This window comes from Scyliorhinus canicula, chromosome 2 (genome assembly GCF_902713615.1).
Source record: "Scyliorhinus canicula chromosome 2, sScyCan1.1, whole genome shotgun sequence".
NCBI classification, from domain to species: domain Eukaryota; kingdom Metazoa; phylum Chordata; class Chondrichthyes; order Carcharhiniformes; family Scyliorhinidae; genus Scyliorhinus; species Scyliorhinus canicula.
The window spans coordinates 187524084-187551716 of NC_052147.1; the positions used below are offsets into that span (position 1 = coordinate 187524084).

Sequence of the window (27633 nt, forward strand, 5' to 3'; positions counted from 1 at the left end):
CATGCCCCTTGGCATGGAACAGGTCAACACTGACTTCGGACCATGGGGAAGTCACTATCTCATGTTGCTGCAGAGTTTCTTTAGGTTGAGCCAGCTGAAATTTTTGACATGTAGGGCAGTTGAGGACCGTGTTGGCAATGTCCTGACTGATGCCCGGCCAGTAGACTGCCTCCCGAGCTCTGCGTCAACATTTCTTGACCCCCAGGTGACCCTCGTGGATTTGGCCGAGCACCATAGCTCGCATGCTCTGTGGGATCACAATTCTGTCAAGCATCATGAGGATGTCGTCTACCACCGTCAGATCGTCCTTGACATTGTAAAACTGGGGACACTGTCCCTTCTGCCAGCCATTCGTGAGGTGCTGCATCACCCGCTGGAGTAGAGAATCCCTGGCCGTTTCCTCATGAATTTGAATGACCCTCTCATCAGAGGCCGGAAAGTTGGAGTCACAGAATTGCACCTGCACGTCGATTTGACAAACGATGTCAGTCTGCTCACACGGTGTGGTGATGGACCTGGAAAGGGCATCTGCAACAATGAGCTCTTTGCCTGGGGTGTAAACCAGGTCAAAATCGTAGCGGCGTAACTCGAGAAGGATGCGTTGTAACCGTGGCGTCATGTCATTGAGGTCTTTTTGGATGATGTGGACCAATGGCCTGTGGTCCGTCTAAACCGTGAATTTAGGGAGGCCATATACATAATCGTGGAACTTGTCAATTCCCGTTAGGAGGCCCAGGCATTCTTTCTCAATCTGAGCATATTGTTGCTCAGTGGGCGTCATGGCTCTAGAGGCATACGCAACTGGGGCCCAAGAGGAGGAGTCATCCTGTTGGAGGAGCACCACCCCAATACCGTCCTGGCTCGCGTCAGTGGATATTTTTGTCTCCTTGGCGGGGTCGAAAAATGCCAGCACCGGGGCTTTGGTGAGTTTTGCCCTCAGCTCACGCCATTCTTTCTTATGAGCGGGCAGCCACTGGAAATCCATTGACTTTCTGACGAGATGGTGGAGGGCTGTGGTGTGGGACGCCATGTTGGAAATGAACTTCCCAAGGAAGTTGACCATCCCTAGAAAGCGGAGGACTGCCTTCTTGTCCTCTGGGGTCTTCATGGCATTGATCGCCGAAACTGGCTGCATCTGGCTGCCTTCTGGTGATTGCCTACTGTGTTCGGTGTGCTTATTGGTCATCCTGTGTGTCAATCACTGCCTGTCTGCACTCCATTATATACATGGATGTATATTATGACAACTACCTTTGTTCATTTCTGCAGTAGACCTGTCAGTGAGCGGCTATGGTACTAAAGATCGGGACAAACTTACAGTAGAACCCACACATCCTGCAGAACCTCATGATTTCCTGTTTTGTGGTGGGAATGGGGAACTGGGCTACAGTTCCTACCTTGACATCTGTCCTTGATCCACGATGTGGGTCACTTTAACTGAAGCTAATTCATTCTTTGTGAGATTGCTACTAGGTCAGCTGACAGTATTCTCTGGAAGAGGACTTCCAGTTGCTCTATGTGGGTTTTGCAGCTGTCACTTTTTCTCGCGGAGGCCATCCAGGTACACTATCCTATTGGACAAGCCCACCACTACCTGGTTCAGCACCGTTTGGAAAGTAGCCAGGACATTTCCGAGTCCAAAGGGCATAACCAAACACTGGTCTGGGATTGGAGCAATTCTACTCTTGTAATACACGTGGCTTTACCTACCCTATCTATGCAGTCTTCCAGCCGGGTTACTGGGTAGGAGTCAACTCAGGTCACTGCATTAAGTTTGTGGTAGTCAATGCGGAATCTTGTGGAGCCTTCTGGTTTGGGTACAAGCACAACTGGGGAGCTCCAGCTACTGTTGGTGCACCAGCATGTAGTTAATCTCCTACCAGACCTGGGCCAAATTTGCTGGCCTAGATGATAGGATGTTGCCTGATGGGAGGACCCTCTCCCACATCTACATCATGGATGGATAGGGTGATGCAGCCGTACATGTCTCTACATAAGCCTTTAAACATGGTATGCAGCCTTGCCAAATGGACTGCCTGCTCTGCTTGAAGATGGGAGAACAAGGATTCTACGTTGGCTAGTGTTTGTAAGGGTCCTACCAAAAACCTTTGTCCATTCCGTGTTTCCTTTTTAATCCCTATCCTGCTGGTTGCCTTTAATCTACAGTCTTCTTGCTAGCTGCTGCAGCATTGTGATTTTTGATTAAGTTACAGGCTTTAGGCAAACCAAAACACCCCTGGTCTAATGAACTAGCCCAGGAATTCGCCGATATGCTTTAAGGCAGAGACTAATATCAATTCGATAGATTTGATAAGCAACCAATCGGCAAATCAGGAATTCTGAGGTATCGCCTGTTCGCACTTGTGATTAGTTGAGCCTTTCAGAATCTTTTGGAAGAAAGATGGGTCATGTGAAGAGCTCCAGTTTGTCCTGAGTTCTGTATGAAATCACAGGCAGGAAGCAGCTGGAAGACACTCTCTGTTTTCCCTCTTCCAGGCGATTTAAAAGACTCCTAGCCAGACCACGGAGGGAACTCCTAGAGAAAGACACATGGAGCAGTCAGATCTGTGAAGGGGACTGCTGGAGTGAAAGGCTTCAAGCAATTTCTCACCAGGTCTGTAACAGTTTAATCCTGTCTGAATGGCTGGGGGAAATCCAGCCTGGGAGCTCTCTTCACGACACAGCCAGGATCTCTGCACCCAGATCAGGCGAATGCAAGTCTTTCATTTCTCAGGTATAAAGCTCCAATACCTCAGGGTGACAGTGGCTCCATCTGGTGATCGAAGGACAGAATTGCACCGATCTGAATCGCCTATGTATAGCTCCATCTGGTGGTCAAAGGATAGATTTGCACTGACCTGAATCTCCTCTATAAATCAATTCCTCAGAGGGTGACATGTGGAGAAGATGGAGCCAACAGAGGCCCCAACCTCAGCAGCAAAGATTGATCTCAAACCTGTTCCTTCAATTCCCATTATCTTAATTTTTCCCCTACCCCTTAGCATGTCTGTCTTATGTATGTCTGGGTGGAGGATGGGATAGGATTCTGGGAATGGATAGACTAGTCAACCACTGTTCTGTTATTTCCATTACATGTTCATCAATTATTCTTGTTATAAATAAACAGTGTGTTAATGTTTTATTTATAAATCTGGTATCTGTAATTCATTGGAGCAGTCAAGGGTTAAAGATCTCAGGAAAGTACATGAAATATTGCTTAATTCACTTATGCTGGGACTCCGGGGTCTGTGGTGCTGGAACTGTCCGCACACTCGCCCAGGGTGTTGTAACATGTTTCTGCATTGGCTAGCCGGGTGTTCGGGAATTCAATGTGGGCCTCACCCACATCTGCATCTAATTCATCCCTCTTATCCTGGTTGGTGACAATGGGACAGACCCTTACTTGCTTGTCCCCTTCTCGGTTGTGATAATGCTTTATCATATTGACATGACACAGCCTTTGCTGTTTCCACCGATCTGGAGTTTCAATTATGTAGTTCACTTCCCCAAGCTTCTTTCCTACTCTGTACAGGTCACTGAACTGAAAATCGTTTATTGTCACAAGTGGGCTTCAAATGAATTTACTGTGAAAAGCCCCGAGTCGCCACATTCCGGCGCCTGTTCGGGGAGGCTGGTATGAGAATTGCACCGTGCTGCTGGCCTGCCTTAGTCGGCTTTCAAAGCCAGCGATTTAGCCCTGTGCTAAACCAGCCCCTGGAACTGGGCTCACAAAGGTTCAACTGGTATTGGTTGAAGCGCTAACACTTAGGGTGGGATTCTCCGCTCTCATCCGTGGTGGGACCCGTTTTGAGTGAGAATGGAAAATTTGATATTGCAACCAAAATGCCATTAACTTTCAGGAGCACCGGAAGATCATAACCCTGAATGAGGATGGTGCGGTGTGTGATGTGCATCACTGTAAATACACAAGGGGTTAATGTAAATACATGTAGATTAGCTAGACGCTGGAGGGAGCACCAGAGTCATGACACACAGACACTCAACCAATAGAACAGTTAGATCGGACACGACCAATGGGCATTCACGATACACACAGAGGTGACACGACCACAGGAGGGCATTACACCAACTCATATATAAAGGACACCACACACATGATCTGCCTCTTTCCAGTGGAGACAGTCAGTGAGTACAGACACAGGGTTGATTCAATATCACTCCCACCACGTGGATTGTAGCAGACTGGTTAGTCTGTCTGGGTAGCTATAGAAGGATTAACAGTAGTGTCGAACCTGAGTAATAGAAGTGTAAATAGTTTAATAAATGTGTTGAAGTTATCTCCACGTCTGAACCTTCCTTTGTCAAGTGCACCACAAGGAAGCCGCTTATGCTACTCTTAGAGCATAACAAGACAAATGGACGATTTCAGTCTTTATCTCCTGGCTGAAAAGTTCGGGCCTTGTCATTTGTGGCTGCCTGCTTTTTTATAGCTGTCTGGGAGATTTTCAAGGGTTCTCGGGTCACCTCAGAAGCTCTCATGAGCTGCTCCCAGAACACAGTTACGTAGGCGAACATTGAAAGTTCCTCCTTCTGCCCTAGACAACTCTGCTGATTAGTTTCAGAGGCTCTCGCACTTGGTGTCTGCAGATTAATTCAGAGTAAAACTGGTAGACTCATTGTGAGAGTCCCTGGTGGCAAACAGAAGGATGATCTCGCCCTTTATCCCAGTCACAGGGGTACCATGATAATATGACATGGTCATTGTTTTCAGGGTTTGGTGGTATAATGTTAGCACTCCCTGCCTCTGAAGATGATACGCTGACAATTTCAATTGGGTCACGCCCAAGTTACCCATGCCCCTGGAATTCCTTGGCCATGAAAATTCAGACCAAATCCAATGGGATCTCAGTGGTGTAAGGAACTTGCTAAAACCCTTGTTTATTTCTGCTAAATCCCTTGTCTGTTTTGTGTTTCTCTTTTAATGCCTGTCCTGCTGGCTGGTTCTAAAATCACAGACTTTTGGTTTTGAACCGAAACCCCTCCCGCTGCAAGCTGATCTGGCATATCCGTTGGATTCAGTGTGCTCTGTGGCAAAACCCATGATGTAATTTTGATGGACTCGGCTGCCAGCTAATCGCTTTTTCTATAATTCCAGACCTTTTCATGTTTCCACTGATGATTGGTCAAGCACTTTTGTTTTTGTTTCACTTTTGGGGTATAGGCTGGAAGGCAGCTCGAAGCCGACCTCTCTCTCAAGTCGTCAATCTAAATTGGTTCCAGCTGGCCTGGGGAAGTCCTTCTTGTTTAAAAGCCTGTTGTCAAGTCTGAGGCAATTTAAAATCTCTGTTTGGAAAGCTGGTGATGTGAAACACCCTTTCTATCAGTTAAGACTAGCAATTAAAGTACCCTACAACCAGCTTGTGAATCCTCCACTTTTGAATAAAAAGCTGGGGAACAGAAACTGACTTTTCTCAACTAATGACCTGTGGCTAAAGACATTTTTTCTCGGCAGTCAGGTCAACCTGCGGAATGACCGAGTCCAGTGCCACCTGCAGAAAGAAGAGATTGTTTAGAAACCTAGTGAAATCCTCAGGTGAAGAATTCTAATATTACCTAAGTGGGTCTGAGGATTAGACTGGCAGACATCCTACAAATGCCAGTGACTCTGGAGGGAATTCTACCGCTTCCATGTTCCAATCGAAGACAGCCGTTAGAAAAGGCAAACCAACCGAGTCATTCGATCCTTTGCATCCTTGGCAGATCGCGGACCACAAAAAACATTTCAGCAGTGGGGATTTTCAAATCTCTCATTCCTCTTAATCCCTGTTATTTTTTAACCTTTCCTAACCGCTTCAACATGTGTCTGTCTTGTGTTTGGCTGGGTGGAGGGTGGGACTTTTTTTTAAAAATAGGTAAACTAGTAGGCCATTGTTCCATTATATGTTCATCTTTTACTCTTGTTCTAAGTAAACATTTTGTCAATGTTTTACTCATAATTCTGGTGCCTGTAACTCATTGGAGCAGTCAAGAGTTAAAGATCACAGGAAAATGCACAAATTATTGGTTAATTGGGACTCCGGGGTCTGTGGGGCAGGAACTGACCGTACACTAATCCAGGGCGTTTTAATAGTGGGCATACCATTCCAGGCAAAGAATTTGGTCAGTTCCCTCCCCACTGTTTTGTGAGATAAGGTTCTCAGGGAAACAAAATTGGTAGCCACGTGCACAATGGTCAGGATATACCTGTGCAACCCGCCCACCCCACCCCCTGTTTTGGGGCTCCACGGAATCCACTAACACCTTGCTGAATGGTTCCCCACAATCGGCACAGAAATCGTAGGAGGGGGTCGTATTATCGGTTGAGGTTTTTCCATAACCTGGCACGTGTGGCAGATGCTGCAAAATACTACTAGGTCCCTGTGGTGGTGTGGCTAGTAGAGCTGCTGGCTGATGTAGACTTGGTTTCACATATACCAACATGCCCAGCATCGTAATTTTGTGGGCTAGCCGCAAGACTTCCCAAAAGTGCCTCAGCGGCACTACTACCTAGTGGATCACTGTCCACATATTTGCAGGTCTGTGAGGGGTGTCTCCATTTCCTCATCAGCACCTCAACTTTAATATAGTACCATTCAGGAGCTACCTCTGCTCATCTTCAGTGTGAGCAGTCTGAGCAAATGTTTTATACTGTAGATCAGCTTGTTAGGCCCCTACTAAGGAAGATTTTATTACCTCCTCAGGGTCTCTGCTCTCCGGGAAAAAACGGTTTCAGATAACCAGCCTAAAGGGTCTTCTGTCTGCAGCATCATTTCAGCTTCCTCTGATGGAGCGTGTTTGGCCATAGACTAAATGCAGACACCCTCTCCTGCAGCCGTTCATTCTCCTTGACCTCAAGGAACATTTCTGAGATCACTGGAGACACCTTGATTCCACCAGGTCATTGCCGAGAAGATAGGTCGGCCCATCCATGGGCAAATTAGATCCCGATACAAGGTTGCACTCCAGATACACCCAATATAGGGAACCTTCCTTCAGTCCCCTTTACCAACACTTTGGCACTTACTGGTGGGAAGGTCATGCCTTCCCCCATCAGTAGAGTCCAGTTGGCCCCTGTATCCCTCAGTATTACTACCGACTTGCTCACCTCATTCTGGGGAAATATGGCCACCCTCCCTGTTCGGGTACACAGAAGATGGTACGGGAATTGAACCTGCGCTGCTGGCCTTGCTCTGCATTACAAACCAGCTGTCTAGCCCACTGAGCTAAACCAGTATTCCCACAAGCTCCCAGTAACTCGCAGGGATTCGTAGCTGCAGTCAGAGCCATAGGCTGGTCTGTTTTGCTGTCCAGCTTATACTCATTCTTTCCCACAGCTTTTTGCCACAGATCCAGCAATTGGCCTGGTTGTATGGCTATTAAAATACCTTTTTGGCCTCACTTTTCATTTCCATACCACCCTTTCTGCCCTGAGGAGGCCCCAGAATTGCTTTCTCTCTAATGAGTGCTCAGTTACCTATCATCTCTTTCAGTTGTTTGGAGTTGACTTGGGGAGGGTCACCTCTGGAATGAGGATCTGTGGGTCAGCTCACATTGGCGGCCTGTGTGGTTGCATGTCTAGCCCCTGGGACTGTCTGCTCCTCTAGGTGAGCTCATGTGGAAGGGGTATGGAGTTCTTAAATTCCTTAAGAATAATTATTTCCCGTTGTTTTTTGTAAGTGCGTTCTATTTTAAGTGTCAACACCCATTGGTCAAAAGCAAGTTGTTTAAGCCTCTCTGATTCTAGGTTTTGTGACGGTACAGAATTTCTGATAGTAGACTTCTGGTACTAACTGGCAAACACTCGATACAACCTTGTTCACTGCCTCATTGTCAGTGACACTTTCCTCAGGCAAGAGGATACGTACCTCATGAGCTTTCCCTGAAAGCTTCCTCTGCAGTAACAGGGCTGTTGGGTTGGCCACCTTAACTGCTATGCTGTTTGAAAGTGATAAAGAAGGCCTTCACGTCTGCTTCATCAACCCTGGGATTAAATGAGTGAACCAGGTTCCCTCAACTCTCAAGTCCGATCAAATAGTGTCTTCAAGGGGTAGGATTAGTTTTAGTTGAAACTCCCTTCACTTATCTCTCTCCTGAAAGTCTAATTTCTGCTGCTCCAATTTTAATCTCTCTACCATCATGCTATCTGTTTCATCATCCTCAATTTCCAATTGTAGACAATTGGCCAGCCCTTTTAATATTGGCTTTCAGCCAACATTCTAATTCTAAGTGCCTTGCTAACACTTTTAACTGTTCAAAGTACAGATCTTTTAAATCCTCCGACGTAACACTCTCTGGTCCTCCTACTGACATCAAATGTAGCCACTATAAACAAGTGCAACAGTATAGACTCAAGAAAGCCTTTTTTTGCAGTTGCTTAAAATTGATTTCAAGGATCAATTTTCTTTCCCCCTAATCGTTTTAGTCTGTGGGAACAAATTCTAGACTACGAGCCCCCAATTGATCAACCCTCCGTGGGAACAATATCTTCACAATGAGTCCCCGTTCTGGTTCCAATTTCCCAAATGAGCTTCCCAATTTGTTACTACCAGCCCCAGGTGGGGTTCCCCAAAAGATATTGATCTGGGCGAGACACCTCGCTTTGTCACCACCCTGCTGGAATACCCCCAAAACCGTGGGAGGAGGCATAATTGGCTCTGGATCTTTATTCAATGTACCCACTGCTGGTAGCAACAAAGGTTCCCTATCCCTTGAATACCTTTTCTAGACCCAATAGTTTTGTTTAAGAAGGAGCCGATTCAACCAGGCTTTCTTCAGTTAGGATAAAGTAAGTTTATACACTACTAAAATGTAAGGAGGAATGGCAAAGCACATGCATCTACATTCCTACGGGTTAGAGAGTAAGATGTTATAGTCCTGGAGTTGCGAGTAGATGATGTATTGTGGCCTTTATGATTGTTGTCAGTAGGGTTGAGTTCTGCTGGCAAATAGTTGATTCTTCAGGTGTCCTGTAGTTCGTTAGTTTGATAGAGATTTCAGTTCTTTTCCAGCTGTGATCATTCTGTTGGCTTATTGACTTTCATGAAAGAGTTTTGGAAATTCCTGAAAAATCTGGCTTTCTTTGCAGGGGCAGTGACTTGGTTGTCTTTTAAGTATGACAAACTTTTCGCTGCTTTTCTCACAACACATCCATGTAGACTGACAGAATGGCATACGCTAGTGGAAAGCAGAGTTTTAACCTCCAGCTGTGTGTATTCCATGGTGACTGGAATGTACTAGCCTGTCTAGGCCATCATATGCAGGGTCTCAGGAGATATGTCCTTTTGCCCTTGCTGGAGATGGTAATCAGTCTTTGGAAGGTTTTACAAAGTACCTTGGTCTGGATTCTCCAATAATGCGGCTATGTCACCACACCAGCGTTTCACTCTGCACTTTCCTTAAATAGTGGTGCCTACAGGCATGGTGGTGGCCTATAGTGGCCTCTGACCGCCGAGTGGCACCAGAAATGTAGCCCCAGCCCCCAACCACTCGGGATCGCGCACGCCCATGGATCCGTGACAGCCGATCGCTCCCGATTGTCCACGAGCCCCCCCCCCCCCCACCACATCAGGGCGCCACCTGGCGTTCCCAACGGCCGATAGGAACCATTGACAGAGTCCCCCCTCCCCCGCGATTCTTCGTGAAAAACTGTCCGTCGGGACCTCAGCCAGTTTTGCCCGAAGAATCGCGGGGGGCGGGGGGGGTGCTCTGTCAATGGTTCGTTCGCGAGAGACTCCCGAGCAATTCTCCGGGGACCACCATTCTCCGCCCCCGCGTCGAATCCTGGCCTCTGTCTAGAACAGGGGTGGGCAAACTACGGCCCGCGGGCCGCATGCGGCCCGCCAAGTCATTAAAAAAAAAAAAATTAAAGAAAATTTTTTTTTTTTTTTTAATTTTTTTTAAGGTTAATGGAGGCGGTCTGTTGGGTTACTTACTGGTATAGGGTGGATACATTGACTTGAGTAGGGTGATCATTGCTCGGCACAACGTCGAGGGCCGAAGGGCCTGTTCTGTGCTGTACTGTTCTATGTTCTATATGAGGCGCCCAGAATCATAACCGGGTGAAGTAATTATTTTACTTAATATACTATGCGGCCCTTTGTGAATTGTGAATTTTTGAATGTGGCCCTTGCACGGAAAAGTTTGCCCACCCCTGGTCTAGAAGCACAGGAAGGAATTCCATTGTTCCTTAGAGATACCCCCTGCAGCATTCCTACTGGTGTCTAGTTGTACGTTATCAGCCAGCTTCCCTATCCATGCCGTTTAAAAATAAATGCAACTCCGGTCTTTGTTAAAATCCCTTGACCTCCACTCAAGTTGCCTGGCCCGGCTCTCAGTCCTTGTTTTTTGAGGGAGTCTTCCCCTGTCCTTGAATTGGAGAGTAATGCAGCTGAGGGTGCTGAGGCATAATGATGATGGCCAAATGGCTGTAGTGGCCCGACTCGCTGGACTGAGGGGACACCATATCTAACAATCAATTGTTTAGGTGCATCAGCACTATAGAGGCAGCTGCCAACACCCAAAGTATAGATAAGCACGCTGTTCAGGCATCAAAGGTTGCAGAACATCCAGTCCACAAATTATTCTCTCAGATGAATGCAAATGAGGTGTGATCAGTTTAGGACGAGAGTCTGGTTACAGTTACACCATCTGGAGCAGGCCAGGAGAATGGCAAATTGTTCGGCACCTGGCATGACTGTTTTAGGGCTCTCCTAACAAAGCAGGATTGGCGTCGGCCGCAATGCGGCCAGAAAATTGTCCCCTCAATGTGCAAAGGACATGGATACTTTTTCACAGTAACAAATAGAAGTTAATGAACGTACAATTCCGATGCAATCATCTTGAAACCACCCTTTGAGAAAAGAGACCATATTGAACATACATATGTAACAGGAAACAGTGTAAAATTGCTACTGTAAATGTGTTGCACTTGAGAGGCATGCATGTGTCAAATGGAATGGAAGCGGTGGTTGCTTTTTTAAAAAAAAATCTTAAGTTGTGCATTTGCTGCTTTCAAGTCTGTCTCCATCTATGCAACAATTACCATGCCTAATATCACAGGTTCTGGAATAGGGATCTTCCAGGTTATTTTCTTGCCCTAAACAGAATTTCCCTTTTCAACAATGGCTTTCTCTGATCCTCATCCAATCCCATGCCCTCTTGCTGATGATTCTGATCCTCATCCAATCCTATGCCCTCTTGTTGATGATTCAATTCTGCATTTCAATTGGTTTCATGCTTTGAGTGTGCAGCAACCTCTTACTACTGAATCACCCTGACCATCTCGGTTTGTTAATGGAGCATTGATATTATTGCTTCTTTTCCAGCAGTTTCCCAAGTGACATTGGGATGTAAATATGTGCCTTTGCCCGTGACCCAAAATGGCCAATCTGATATAGCCACTACCCAAGATGCATTTCTAGCCCTGTTCTTGCTCCAAAATCTTTTCCCAACAGCTCTCATATTACCTTTGATTGCTCTAACCTAGTTTTTTATGATTTGACATTCTCATTCTCACAAGATAGTCTGCAAGAAGTTATTGAGTGTTTTGAGGTTGATAATGACATCAATATCGTGCACAGTTTATACCACCTCAGCTGGTTTCCCCCAATTTGATCGAAAGCAAACAGTCACATTTGATGTTCTGAGGGAACTTTGGATACTAGTTTAACTTTGGGGCATTTAGGCTGCCAACTGGAGTTGGGATTACAAATAGCAAGTATTCTGGTTTCGAAATTACAGAATTAGCCACAATTTGCCTGCAAGCATCTGAAAAAGAGTCATACAGAGTCAAACTGTTAACTCTATTTTTTCTCACCACAGATGTTGCTAGACCTGCTGCATTTTCCCAGCATTTTCTGTTCTTATAAACAAGAGAATGTTATGTACAATGCTGTAATAATCAGGATTGGGAGTTATTACATGCACTCTCTTTTTATTATTTTTTGTTATATAAAATTTCTATTGTTATATAAAACGGAACATCGAGAGAAACATTTTTGTTTAATGCAAGGCATTTTTAAAATAACTGCTGCTATAGGTATTAGTATGTGTAACTCTAAGTAGGTCTCTTTGAAAATGGCATTAAGTTTAATGGTTCCTGTTCACAGAAACACTGAACCTAAAAACATTTCAATTAAAGTGCATGTTCTGATGCTTTGAATTCACCCCTGCCTCCCAACCCACTTTCATCTCCTAGGTAACCTACAATTTGTAGCTAAAATATAGGACCCACATTGGGCTACACACAATACTGATATGAAGCTGGCAAAAAAAGTCTAGACTCTGCTTCCCTTCCCTGCTACAACAAATGGTTGGGTCTGTATTTGGAGTTTCCCCATGATACAGCTAATTTTGAGTACTCGGTAAGTTGTATTACAAAATGCATACTGTTGTTAAACACCCCCACCACCACGTACACAAATTAATTTTATTATTCAATTGAGACTTTGAAATTCTCGTGTGAGATTATGGTGTATCAAAACCCAACATTTTCATCTGAATTTCCTCTCTCAATTTCAGTGACAACATTAACCAATTTAAAATTAATGTAGTCATGCTTCTGGTGAAACAGTAGACAGAGCAATTTCAGACCAATGCATTCACAACTATTGATTCCACAACACATTGCTCAAGTAATGCATTTTGGGTAACTATACACTATACCATGTGCATTCGAGTCAAACACAATGTAAACGAAACTCAGTTCCATTTTATTGGGTTTTAAGCAATGCATTAAAACAATTCTGAATTAATTCACTACTCCTTAGAAATACTATAATGACACCAGCGTCTAATGGCAAAACTGGCTTTGATAATGAACAAAATGTATGAACATGCAGCCATGCCTGATACCACATTGAATAAACAAACACTTTTCTCAAAACATATAATACAATAAAATACTTCCAATGGTTCAAAAAAACAGTAGGGTCCTGCTTTTGTTCCAGCATTTTGTCAACTACAAAACAAAACTGCAGACTGTTTTTCAACGTGTGTACTGAATACAAAATAAAATAATGACTCTGATCTTTAGAGCATGTAGTTACCAAGATTAAGCAGAATTAGTTCAGGCACTGTATTCTGCTTAGAACTCTGGATTGTGGCAAACTGGAATAACCATAACATCAGCAGCATGGTGCCACGTAGCTGATCAGCTTTAAAAGTCCCAGTGTTTCCTCAGAATCTGAAGGATGTCTAAATGGAAATTCACACTGAAATGAAACAAGGTAGATGCAACTAAATGACTGCGTGCCTCATTACATGAATCTGAACAATGGAAGTAAACATTAGTTTTTTTTTAAATATATACTCTTCTAGCCGGCAAAGTTTTATAAATAATTTATTTCACCATTTTCTGACCACCTCTGTCACGAAAAGAACAAATGATAGTTATGTCTTTATGGGTGGGGTTATAATTCAGTTCAATATTGTGCTTTCCATAGTTTAAGGTGATTCAGAAATATTGCTTCTATGAAGACTTTTAGATTTAATTGTAAACTATGTGCTCCATCTATCTAGAATATGAACAGGAGCCTCTCAGACTGCAAGACCAAGAATCATTGAACCCTGGATTTTGAATCTCTGCTCTTATACTCACGTGTAATGCTTTACTATCTATTCCTGCTTTTAGTAAATTTGAAATGTTTGTGCTTTTTGGGATTAGTTTTTAAAAATTAACACATGATTTAACATTTTATAAAAGTATCCTTTAGTGTAAAACTATATACGGTTTCAAATTTTGTGTATAAATTGTGAAAAGCAGTGTCTTCTATTTTTAAACACAGACACATCATAACAGCAGTCTGAAGTTGAAGCGGTGTATCTCATCCCCTTGTTGATACAGATTCAAGTTAAGTCAGCATTCTATTCAGAATATATTTATTTAGTTCTTCGATAAGCTCTCATGTCTGGGAACCATACAAATGGATTACACCAGACAAGAATCTGACTTAATCATCTCTATCTTTGGAGGGCAGGGTATTTAACAGATTTACAGACCAGACTGACATTAAACATTAATACAAGAGACACAAATTAACTTAGCTTCTTTCTTGCTAGTGATTTACAGTGGCAGAGGTGATAGATTTTAAAAAGGGGCAAGTGGCTTGAAAGAAAGGATACAAGGTTTGGTTGTAAAAAGATAATGCAAACTTATCAGGTAACCTTCATCAATTTTTTATAAACAGGTTCTGTTCCAAAAGTCTAAAGGGCACATAGAACTTTGTGCTTAATAACCCTGTGTGAAATTATTTACAGCAAATTCAAGATGAGTGATCCAAACGATACACCTTATACAAATAGGATGTTTTTATTCAGTACCATGAATTGTAATTAATTAATAAAATAATCATAGAATCAAAAACATGCTTTTGCTCCATTGTAAAGATTTGGAATCAAAGCAACTCAAACTTAGTTTATAGAAATGAGAGGTCGTTCCTCTCTCTTTTGCCAAACACTTTTTTTACTGTCTTCCCCATCTCGATCAGTACTCATTTCTCCCTGTGGAGGGGTTACACTGATCTCATCGTCCTGCAAACTTTGTTCACTTTGTTCTTCTTCAACCTCAATTATCTGGTCACTTCCTATATCCAGCACATGTCTGAAGGACAGGTCCTCAGGGGTACAGACAGTTGTCCCGCTTTCACTGCCACTCAGATCCATGTCCTCTGAGTAATGGCTCTTCAAAGGGGGTGCACTTTTGATGAAAGTCTTCTCCTTTTCAAGTTTCTTGCCGGTGTGGTGCTCATTCATGTCAACTCCAGAGTCGAGGCTTGTATCGTTGCTGTGTGCCTTTTTCGGTTTCTGAACAATCATGCATGAATGTCTGATTGGAGGCACTGGCTTATCCTCCAGTGATACAAACCATGCTCTGGGATGTGGCGATGGCTTGGTTTTGGTCAGTTCTAACAGTGTCTGCTCCGATATGCCCTGCAGTTCAGTGGAAAATGGAGTCATTCCCACTGCCTCATTCAGTGTGCCAGGAACAGACACAGATTCCAGCAGGGTGTTGCTGTATATTCCCCAGTTCATGGGCAGCACAGACTTGGAATCCATGACCTGTTTTGAGTTTATATAGTCCTGTTGCCTCTGGAGAATCTGCTGTTGTCTGAGAGATTCAGTCTGTTGTTGGGAGTACAATGGCATTTTAGGAAGTGTCTGAGTGTAATTGTCCCGGGTTAGTGGCTCAGCCAAAGGGCTATAGACAATCTGCTTATTTCTGGGCAAAGTAACTGACCTGGCAACCTGGTCTGGAGTACAAAAATATTCTTGATTTTGCATGACAGCCATGGTTGGATTATAAACAGGCAATAGTTTGCTTGAAATATGGGGTAATTGGTACACTTCTTCATTGTTAGTGTGCTGCATTTTATGCTGCTCTTCTATCATCTCCTTTCTCCTGGCTAGCATTTTCATATGTTTAATCTGCAGTGCATTTTTGGGTAAATCCTTCGGACTATTGATTGCTTGTTGAGAGAGAGCTTCCCGGTGAAGATTATCATTTATTCTTTTCCGAGACCGGACTGTAAAGTTTTCAACGTAAATTTTGCAGCTCTCGTTATTTTGTTTCTCTGCCGTTTTATTCACAAGTTTACAAAATTCACCCATTTCTTTTTGAGACAGTTCTCTCTTTGGACTATAGGAGACTACCTTGGGCTGTTGAGAAGCAAGCTTTTCCTCAGATTTTAAGTTTTCTTTGGTGACGGGGGGCAAGTTCATGTGAGTGGTTGAAGTGGTCTGGTCCTTCTTTGAGATATCCAGTTTAATCTTGGTTCTTGGTTTTTTGTGTGGATGACTATATTTTCTTCTGTCAAGAAACAGAAGTTGGCTTTAATTAAAAAGAGCAAATATTTTCAATAAAAATGCTTAAAGTGCACTAGTAGAAGATTCTATAGTGATTTGAATATATACGCAAGAAAGAATTATCTGCACAGCTATGAGAAAAGAAGAGACTGGGGCTAATTGCATTGGTCTTTCAAAGAGCAGACTAGCTTGCTGGGCCTCCATCAGTGCTGTGAGATTTTAACAAGGATTAGCACCAACAATCAATTTTTGTAAAAACATGCATTAGAAAATCTCTGCATTCTCTTCTTTTAAAAAGACAAGAATGAAGGAGAAAATTAGGTCAAGCAATTTATGGTGCTAAAGGAAAGCTGTACTTTTGATAAGTTGTTTACTTTACTGAGTATGATGCCTTTTAAAGCAAATATTCCACTCCAGACTCATGCAGTTAGTTTCATCAATAGTGGCACTTTGACCAAGATATTGTATTCACTTGCAGTTACAGAGCCCCAAGCTTCTTTCCTCAAGCAGTAATTAACAGTTCCCAGTTGAAGTTAAAGGCAATATTTTGGTGGTCTACCGAAGTAGCCCATTTCATTGGGCTGGATTTTATGGTGAGGAATGAAGCAACAGTCCTAGTCACTGTCCACAAAGATCGAGCAATCTGTCACACCGATTTCCCAACATCAGTGTGAATCTGGCACCATGTCTAGGGGATACCCAGGCTTCCAGCAACAGGGATGTCATCAAGCAAGATAAAGGTTAAGCAAACCATAATGTTGATGCATTCCCATAGACAGCAAACCAGGAAGCAAAAAAACATTTTTTTTTAAATCACTGAAACTGACATTTTAATTTATTATACAAGAAGTGAAATAAATGATTGGGACATACAAAGAGGATCGAGAGAAAAGCCAAAATAGTATAAACTTCAAGTAAAAAAAAAGTAAATGTGGAATTATCATAATGGGAAATTCTGACATTCCACAAATATTATATTCCCCTTCATTTAAAAAAAAATTACATGATGTGGGAGCCACTGGTTAGGCTAGCATTTATTGCCCATCCCTAGTTGCCATTAACAAGGTGTTGGTGAGCTGCCTTCTTGAATCGCTGCAGTCTTTCAGCTGTAGGTACACCCACTGTGCTGTTAGGGTGGGAGTTCCAGGTTGTTGCCCCAGCGACAGTGATGGAATGGTGATACAATTCCAAGTCAGGTTGCTGAGTGACTGAGAGGAACCTCCGGATGGTGGGATTCCCAGGTTTCTGCTGCTCTTGTCCTTTGAGATGGTAGGTGGTCATGGGTTTGGAAGATGCTGTCTCAGGAACCTTGGGTGAGTTACTGCAGTGCATCTTGTAGATGGTACATACAGCTGCCACTGTTCGTAGGTGGTGGAGGGTTTGAATGTTTGTGGAAGGGGGAGCGATCAAACAGGCTGCTTTGTCCTGAATGGTGATGAGCTGCTGGAGTGTTGTTGGAGCTGCATGCATCCAGGCAAGTGGAGAGTATTCCATTACACTCCTGATTTGTGCCTTGTAGATGGTGGACAGGGATTGGAGGGGTGGGGGTCAAGAGGGGATTCCTAACCTTTGACCTGCCCTGGTAGCCAGTGTGTCCAAAAGGTCGATGTGATGTGTTTAGTGTGCAGTGAAGAAAGTTAGCATGTTTTGTGATCGTAGGTACTCCTTTGCTCATCATATTCAGCCTACCCACTGACTAACAGCAATGTGTGAGAAAGAGCCAAATGAATAAGTCTCTCGCTGTCAGTACATAGCCTTTCCATTGGTAAGTCCTCAGCTGTGGTTCCCCATGGCAGCACCGATAAACTAGATGCCTTGTGGCCCCAGGCTAGCTTCAGAAGAACTCAAAGGAGGTTTGGGCCCCAAACATGCTATTTGTCGGTCCAACAGGATATGGACATGCCCTGGCACTCAAGAACCATGAGTGGCGCCCAGGGGCTTTCACAGTAACTCCATTGCAGTGATAATGTAAGCCTATTTATGACAATAAAGATTATTTTTAAAACTCCCAGCTACGGCCAGTTAGCTCCACTGCCTTGTGGATACCTTGGGAGAGTTGAAGTCCAAGGGAGTAAACCCTGACAAAAAAATAAAATCAGGAGTAGAGTCCACAGGCAGACTGATGTCTAAATATATAGTGTGGGATTCTGTGTTTGGAAGACTATGGGCTGGATTCTCCATTGCCGAACACCAAAATCGTATTCAGCGATCGGGCAGAGAATCCCCGTTTGCGACCGAATCGGGGCCGTCGTTTTTCGGATGCTCTGCCTCCTCTAAATCGAAGTAATCTAGGAGCATAGCGCACGCCGTTGCGACAGCGCGTCGCTTTGAGGCCCTCCCCCGATGGGCGCGAGTATTGTGTGTTGTCTTTGTTTTCATAAACCCGGTATGGCGGCTGCGGACTGTGTCCAGTGCCGCCATAGTGGGGGTTGGGGCGGGGTGAAGAGAACCGTGCTGCTGGCAGGTGGGACTTCGTAAGGGCTGGGGGGACAGGTGGGTGGTGGCGAGGGGGGTGTCCAGGGGGACACTATATGGCTGGCTGGGTCCGTGCGCGGCCAGTGCCATGCAATACAGCGCGACTGCTGCATTTCCTCCCCGTGCACATGCCCGGCCACGGACCCAGCAATGCTCTGGCCATTTATGTCAGGATCGGCAGGAGTTTTACCCGGCCCTGCTGCTAGCGCCCCACCGGGGCAGATCATCGGTACGGGGGTGCCGCCGACTTTTTCATTGTAAAACTAGGCACATCCTCCGGAATAGCCTCAAAATCAGAGAATCCAGCCCTATGTTCTCCTGCCAGAGCTGAACTGCACCAGTTTAAGATCCCCTTGTGGTCGTAAAGTGGGATGCAATTCAGTGTTCCAGGTCAAGTAAATATATGCAGGGCATGGAATATGAGGGATTCCCAAGGAATCCTGCTTACATGCCACCATCTTGGATGGGCGGCCCGATAGCAAGGTCCTGCAGTCGGTTGCCCCCCCCCCCCATCAGCGGACTGCCTTGGTAACACCCCCCCCCCACCCTCAAGTACAGGGATGACCCAACCCGCCCACCCCAGAATCCCCTGTAATAGGTGGACACCCTCCTCTCGACACAGCGACCCAGTAATAGGGGGAACCGTCTCCCCCACCCAGGGACCCCCCACCACAGAAAATGTTGTCCTGATATTGTCAGTCATACTGCCTAGCCAGATTAAAAATGAAAAGTGCCTTAAATCAATTGAACAGGCACTCTCGGCATTTGCACACAGAATGCAGAAGTGAAATAGAATATTTTGAACACCATCTACAATATCGTATAATCAAAATATGGGAAGCAAAACCAGAAAAATCCTGATTCGTTCATGGTTGGAGGATAACATCAGTGTGATGGAACCAGTTATTAAAACCAAGCAGTCTGCTGTCTCCAATTACAAGAGATCCGAGCGAGAAGACACACAAATGCAAACAGAAGCCAGTGAATCGTGCACCTTCTCAGCTCCTTTATCTTCCTCTGCAGCAGATGTGCCAGATTGAGGCTCCTGACCACATTAGAGTTGACCACCAAGTGTAAACCATCATCTCATGAGATGGAGGCTGCCACCACACTATTAACATTCAACAAGGTAGGGGTGACTGGGTGGTGCAGTGGTTAGCACTAATACCTCAGGGCGACGAGGACCCGGGTTAAACTGTCCGTGTGGAGTTTGCACATTCTCCCCGTGAGTCTCTCCCCCACAACCCAAAGATGTGCAGGGTAGGTGGATTGCTAAATTGCCCCTCAATTGGAAAAAAATAATTGTGTACTCTAAATTTATTTTAAAAACATTCAATAAGATGTGATTTTTTCAACGATTTTACAGCCCATGGATCTGTCCAGTAGTTTCCCAAAAAGGTTTTAACTCTTTTTGGGTAACTATTGTTATAACCTTGTCGGATCGACCCGAAGGTTGCAATTTACAATTGCATTTTCAGATAGTTCCCAGTGGAGGGCCATTGCCCAGTAAGTTTGCACTTCTGGGAAATTGCTGTGTAAACCTTACTTGTGAACTACCAAAGGAGAGTCCCTAGCGATTTTTAGGGTACCCCCAATAAAATACTCTGGAGCTCAGATATAACAGCCCCACACATTGATTTGAAGAAAATGCCAGTATTTTGCATGCTTGTATTTAATCTCAAAATTTGTGGGAGACCAGTCAGGAATGCGTTGTGAAGTAAAGGATCCGTTAACTTTGGGACACAGAATACATTTACACTAAAAAAAAGTATTTTGTTTAGAATTGATTTATTTTGAATGTTTTGGATGGTCTTAACTGCTATGGTAGAAATGTGGTCATTGCCAAAAAGTGAGTTTTCAGAGCAGATGGTTGGATGTGAATTGGCCTGAAGCTGTCTCAGTGAGATGGAAGCTCTTAATAAAATATTTATTTCCACCTTTGTAGTTATACAGCATCAACCAGGCAGGGAAAACCTCAAGGAAGAGCTCTGTAATTCGAACAACATTGAGTAAACACAGTGTGGCGGAGGAATGGGGTCTACTGAGAGCCCTTTGCACCTGGTCCCATTCCGTTAATGACATCCCCCATTCAAGAAAATCTGCAGCAATAGAGTTAGACTATCAGTGTATTTAATTATTGCATGATCAACAATCAATGATTTATTTATATTTAACTAAGTCACATTTTGCAGCCAACTAAAAATGCAGAGCTACGAAATAGCTTTTGAAACTTACAAAATTTCCAGGGCACAGATGCTTATAGAGATATCTAATGGCTTTACCTGCAGTAACAGAAGAGCACAGCTACGAATCCTGCAAGAATCACTGCAGTTCCTCCTAATATAGCCACCATGAGCAGAGTATGGTAGGTAGTGATATCCTTTGCAATGCGACCAATTGTACCTAGATTCAACAAGGCAGGTTTTAATTGAAATCAGTGATGTATGGAGTGTGCCTTAAAATCAAACTCAGCTTCAAGAGCCTGCATGAAACTAGAAAGTCTCATCTTCTCCTTGTACCAAGTACAGAGTAGATATGAATTTTATGATTTCATACCTTGAAGTAAACAGTCCATCTGATTACTTAGTTTTACAAGTAAATATGGATTTTAATGAAGTCTATCGGCTTTTTCTCATCTCATAATGTGTGAGAATCACAGAATTTATAACACTGGGAGAAGCTAATTGGCCTATCATACCAATGTTGGTTAAGTAAAAGAACTATCGCCGGAATCAATTTTCCGATAACGTTACATTTTTTTTCTTTAAAAAATATTTAGCATTATGCTTCCACCAGTTTCAGACTCATGTTATAACAGATTTCAGTGTAAGAACCCATAACCTCACCATTTCTTTTCTGACCCATCTTAAACTGCTCCGGTTTCGGTCCTGACTCGCCATTCAGTGTTTACCTCATCAAAATCCTTCAGAATTTTAAATCAGATTTCCTCTTGGTTCTCATTGATGCATTAAATATAATTAACTCTTCTCTGGACTAAATCTGCTCATCCCTCATTATTCCAGCAGTTCTTCATATATGAATATCGAGAGTAATTGCTTAGCAATACATTACAGAAACTGGCAAGCTTTCCCATAATTCAAGCACAATGACACAGTGGTTAGCACTGTTGCCTCATCGCGTCAGGGACCTGGGTTTGATTCCGACCTTGGGAGACTGTGTGGACTTTGCATGTTGTCCCCATGTCTGCGTGGGTTTCCTCTGTGGATTGGACATGCTAAATCAGGGGTGGGCAAACTTTTCCGTGCAAGGGCCACATTCAGAAATTCACAATTTTAAAGGGCCGCATACAGTAGTCCCCCTTTATAACGCAGGTGTTGGGGTCCAAGACAGCCACCCGCGTTGCAACCGAGCCGCGGATATCCACGATGGGGGTTTTACATTTATTTAAAAATCTATGCTAGCGCTTCCCATTGAGAGTCTACGGGGGGCGGGGGGAGAAGTCAGACCCCCGTAGACTCACAATGGGAAGCGCTAGCATAGATTTTTAAATAAATTTAAAACCCCCATCGTGGATCTAATTAAAACAGTGTCAATTTCAGCGGCCGGAGAGGGAAGCTGCTCTCTCACTGAAACAATCAGCCGGCCGCTGAAATTGACACTGCCCGCTGCTCTCTCCCTCCAATCCAACTTTTAAGTTTTAATGTTTCTGATTGGAGGGAGAGAGCAGCAGGCAGTGTCAATTTCAGCGGCCGGCTGATTGTTTCAGTGAGAGAGCAGCTTCCCTCTCCGGATCAAAGTGAGCCGGCCGCTGAAATTGACACTGCCGGCTGATTGGAGGGAGAGAGCAGAGAACACAGGAGGAGGTCATACGGGCCTCTGCAAGACCAGCATGGTCTCACATCGCCCCTCCCCTCTGTAGCTGGGGTACAGGCTGTGGCTGCTGGGGTACTGTGGCTGCTGGAGTTCAGGCTGTGGCTGCTGGGGTACTGTGGCTGCTGGGGTACTGATTGGAGGGAGAGAGCAGCTTCCCTCTCCGGATCAAAGTGAGCTGGCCACTGAAATTGACACTGCCGGCTGCTCTCTCCCTCCAATCAGAAACATTAAAACTTAAAAGTTGGATTGGAGGGAGAGAGCAGCGGGCAGTGTCAATTTCAGCGGCCGGCTCACTTTGATCCGGAGAGGGAAGCTGCTCTCTCACTGAAACAATCAGCCGGCCGCTGAAATTGACACTGCCCGCTGCTCTCTCCCTCCAATCCAACTTTTAAGTTTTAATGTTTCTGATTGGAGGGAGAGAGCAGCCGGCAGTGTCAACTTCAGCGGCCGGCTGATTGCTTCAGTGAGAGAGCAGCTTCCCTCTCCGGATCAAAGTGAGCCGGCCGCTGAAATTGACACAACTGACAGTTGGGGTCCATAAGCCCCCCCGCGGTATATCGCGAACCGCGGTATTGCGGAGCGCGGTATAACGGGGGACTACTGTAGTATATTAAGTAAATAATTAATATTTTAAATAGCCAAAATTAAAGGGCTTTAAAGAAAAAAAAGCACATTTATTTGAAAAACAAAGTAACTCAGTAAGTAACAGAACAATGTCAATGAGAATGATGCATCTGACTGCAGTCATTTACCAGTTTGTTGAAATCAGGTGTCAAGTTGCTTGTGCTGATCCTTAACACTGACAGAAGCACAGCCTAGCCAACGATAAAAACGCGCGTAGTGGGGTGGATGAGTGGGGCTGCCTTATTGGTCGGTTTAGTTGGGTGTGCGACCAATAGGAGTCCAGGTTACAAACAATAATAAGGCTTATTGTTTGTAACCTGGACTCCTATTGGTCGTACACCCAACTAAACCGACCAATAAGGCAGCCCCACTCATCCACCCCACTACGCGCGTTTTTTATGCGGCCCACCAATGAGGTGCCCGGAATCATAACCGGCATTTTTGAAAAGCCGCCGGGGAAAAGCCGCCGGGGAAAAGCCGCTGAAGTAATTGCGCTTATTGAATAAGCGCATTTACTTCAGCGGCTTTTCCCCGGCGGCTTTTCAAAAATGCCGGTTATGATTCCGGGCACCTCATTGGCGGGCCGCATAAAAACCTTTGTCGGGCCGCATGCGGCCCGCGGGCCGTAGTTTGCCCACCCCTGTGCCAAATTGATCCTTAGCGTCTAAAAGGCTAGGTGGGGTTACTGGGATAGGTTGCGGTATGGGTCTAGGTAGAGTGTTCTTACAGAGGGTCAATGCAAACTCAATGAGCTGAATGGCCTCCTCCAGTGATTCTATGATCTCTGCGCAACCATTTGCAGGCATGCATTTGGTTGCCTGGTCCCTAAACCTCTACATCTCTCCTTGCACTTTAGTCATTCCTTAAATCTTATCTACGCTTTTTTGTTACCTGTTCTAATATTGTGACTCGGTTCCAAACTATGTGGATGCCATTCCTGTGAAGCACCTTGCAATGTATCATGAGGTTAAAGATGCTATATAAATGCAAGCAGTTGTTGTCACTGATGGGAAATATTCTCAAAGAATGAGGCTCTATTTAGTTATACATTAGTTAATTTCCTGGCTAATGAACAAAACAAAATAATTCTCTTTCTGCAATCCCCTCTGCGTCTTTCCCGCTGTACAATTCTGTGAGACTTTCTTGGTCATATTGTGTCGGACTCTCATTGCTCAGCTCCTGCATGCTTCACACAACAGATGATGTTGCTCTTCCAAAATATTGTACTGCCCTATCTATAAACATTTTAAAATGCATAATTCTTATAAAATCTAGTACAGCGGGACCCACAGCTGCACTGATAATTCAGGATGGCTGTTAGTGGCAAAGCGTCAGTGTAAGCAGGTGATTTGTGTTGATCTCTGTTGTTTGGAAGTGCTGTGGGGAAACATGACAGAAGGGAAGAAAGGATAAATAAAGTGCACAAGACACCCAGGATCAGACATGTGCAGCTGTTACTGCTGATTATATGCTGACAATGACAGACCTTGAAGATGAATCTTTGCCAGCTCCGACAGATTGGAAACCGGGTGTGGTACACTGAGCTGGACTGGGGTCAAACTCAAAAATAAGGAGGGGAGAAAATAAAAACTTAAGCAGAGATAGATATTAAGAGCATGAGGGTTCATATTTTGAATTTAATCCAACGTTATTTCATATTACGAAAAGCAAAAAATAAAAATGATCAAGGACTATTTTAAATGTCCACGTTGATCATCTAAAATCAATTGAAAAGGTTGTAAATGGGAACAAATTGTTTGTAATTATCATATAACTAAAGATTAAGAGATGGCAGCACAGACAAAAATAGAACAGTAATAAAAACTTTTGCCTGTAGCCATAGCCCCCATTTCCTTCAGAGTGATAATGAACAAATGTTTTGGCAGACTTTAATTATTTTATAGCACGTGGGTGAAATGTACCTGAAGGTTGTTTACTGCAGTTATCAAATGGAATTTGAAAATGTGTTTTATATATTAAGGACAAGGCTGTAATTTGCCTTGATCCCCATTATCCTGGAACCTGGTTTAATGCAGCTACCTGTTAGTGAAGAAACCTGACAGAGAGCAGCATTTTCAACATCTGTGAGGATGAGGTCTGCAGCAAGCTAGCTTTGAAAACAATGCTCCGGGATAGTATGTCAGTCTTCCAACGCCCCACTGCATTTTTTTATGTGAGGAGGAAGAGAGGGGTGGGGAGGGGGTCTGGAAACCCATCCACTGCCAAATACCTGCCCATTAAGCTTATTAAAAAGCTTGCTAACAGTAAATGTTCAAAACAGTGAGCTTGAAATGTGAATTGTCTGGTGCACATTTGTGATTTTGCTGCCGAATTGCAATGTTTAAGAAAAATGGTTGTTCAACCCGGAGGTGTTCAAACAGTGGCACAATGTTACCATCACATGAGCAGATCAAGTACCTGGTGATTGGCCGTTTGGCAATTTGTATGCACCCGGAGGCTGCTGGCTCTTTGCTCTCCTGCCTGCTCCAATCTGTAAGTAAACGCTGTTATTCATGGCTGTTGTCTGCCTTTCAGCATTCCACTCTAAATCTGTTTTTGATTGCAGGCAGCGGCAGCACCACTAATTGGGCACCAAGCTGGTCATGGCCTAATTAGGAGCTTTGCACATTAGTGTGTCGGTGAAGCAGATGCAATACGGGGTCAGGTTCCCGTAATGATCTGAGCGTGGGGGGTCACCATTCTCTCATTGGAAATCTAGCCCAGAATTTCTGTCTTTCTGCAAGCATCCAGCCCCAGTGGTAGTTCATTGGTAAAAATGTGGGATAAGTAGCTCAAAACTATAATAACTGCATAACTAAATTAATTATTTGAAGAGCAATCTTGTGAAGAAAAAAAGATGCAAGTACATGCGTGTTCTCAGACTTCTGTATCTCGTGCCCGATGGAAGAAGTTGGAAAAGTGAGTAAGCCGGGTGGGAGGGATCCTTGATTACGCTGCCCGCTTTCCCCAGGCAGCGGGAGGTGTAGATGGAGTCCATGGATGGGAGGCAGGTTCGTGTGATGGACTGGGCGGTATTCACGACTCTCTGAAGTTCCTTGCAGTCCTGGGCCGAGCAGTTGCCATACCAGGGTGTGATGCAGCCCGATAGGATGCTTTCTATGGTGCATCTGTAAAAGTTGGTAAGGGTTAATGTGGACATGCCGAATTTCCTTAGTTTCCTGAGGAAGTATAGGCACTGTTGTGCTTTCTTGGTGATGGCGTCGACGCGGGTGGACCAGCACAGATTGTTGGTGATGTGCACAACTAGGAATTTGAAACTGTCAACCATCTCCACCTTGGCACATTGATGCAGACAGGGGTGTGTACAGTACTTTGCTTCCTGAAGTCAATGACCAGCTCTTTAGTTTTGCTGGCATTGAGGAATAGATTGTTGTCGCTGCACCACTCCACTAGGTTCTGTCTCCCTCCTGTATTCTGACTCGCCGTTATTCGAGATCCAGCCCATTATGGTTGTCAGCAAACATGCAGATGGAGTTGGAACCAAATTCTGCCACACAGTTGCCTGTGTACAGGGAGTATAGTAGAGGGCTAAGTACGCAGCCTTACGGGGCCCCAGTATTGAGGACTATTGTGGAGGTGTTGGTGTTCATTCTTACTGATTGTGGTCTGTTGGTCAGAAAATCGAGGATCCAGTTGCAGAGTGGAGAGCCAAGTCCTACATTTTGGAGCTTTGATGTGATCTTGGCTGGGATTATGGTGTTAAAGGCGGAGCTGTAGTCAATTAATCCAATCCGATGCACTGCATCGAGTAAAGAAAGAAGCTACAAGTAAAAAAGGTGAAGACAGTAGGATGTTTTAGGTATTGAAAGTCACACTATGTGAATCATTGTAAGTATATATGTGCTAGTCACCAGTGCAACAAGGGGCATTTAACAAAGCAGTGCTGAGAGAAAGTCGAAGGCTCAGCAGGGAACATAAAATGCAAGGAAGGCCTCAGTTGACGATGCATTACTTTGAAGCTCAGGCCAGGCAGAGGAGTTGACATGTTTACTATAAGTGATAGGTATGCAGGGCGTATTTATCCATCAGTGCAGGTCAATGGACAGAAAATTAAGATGGGAAGTTGACACAGGAGTCTCTGTATCGTTAATCAGTGAGTAGATCTTCAAGAACATTTGTGGCTCCAAGCAGGCACCAACCCTTTTTTAGGCCGGATTCAACTTTTGGGTGTACACCGGCAAGACTATACCATTGCTTACAGCATTAGAGATGGATATAAATCTGTCTAGATGCAAGAGCACAGATCTTGGCAGTAAAAGGTAGTTTACTAGGGCATGACTGTCTCAGGACAATTCAGTTGAACTGGGGAGAGATAAAAGCATACAAAATATCAGAGGACATCATTCAGAAATATCTTCAGGTTTTCAAAAACAAACTGGGCACATTGCAAAGCAATGTTTGTACATCCTCAGCCTACTCCTCGATTTTTCCAAAGAGAGGATAGTGCCATACGCCATGAAAGGCAAAGTGGAAGAGGAGTTGGAGCGGCTACAAAGGCTAGGAATCATTGAGCCCATTCAGTATCAATGTTGGGCAACTCCAATTGTGCCTGACCTTAAGTGATGGTATTGTACGCATACGTGGGGGTTACAAATGCACCATTAATCAGGTTTCCAAGCTGGATGCTTACCCGCTGCCGTGGGTAGAAGGTGTGTTTCAACCTTTGAAGGAGGCAAGACATTTTCAAAACTGGACATGAGCTAAGCCAATCAACAAGTCTTGATGGAGGATGATTCGCAGCAGTATGTGATCAACAACATGCATAAAGGGTTGTTCAAGTATAATAGTTTGGTTTTTGGAGTATCCATCAGTCCAGCGGTCTTCCAAAGGACGATGGACAACCCGTTACAAGATATTCCGCATGTTTGCACTATACTT

The 27633-nt window shown here is 44.3% G+C and overlaps 1 protein-coding gene across 2 annotated transcripts in view; it reads right to left on the bottom strand.

The window, feature by feature from the left end:
* Positions 1-12689: 12689 nt before the first annotated feature.
* The window catches only part of LOC119961832 (protein FAM171B), a 69851-nt gene continuing 54907 nt past the window's right edge, over positions 12690-27633 (bottom strand). Inside the window, exons 7-8 of one of the 2 annotated variants that reach the window (XM_038789213.1) lie at positions 20559-20679; positions 12690-15802 (exon numbers count right to left, since the gene is read on the bottom strand). In XM_038789213.1, coding sequence (XP_038645141.1) covers positions 14410-15802; positions 20559-20679 — 1514 coding nt within the window. In that variant the 3' untranslated portion in view covers positions 12690-14409. Of the gene's footprint in view, positions 15806-20558; positions 20680-27633 lie in introns of both variants that reach the window. The other variant, XM_038789212.1, reaches the window with a different exon arrangement.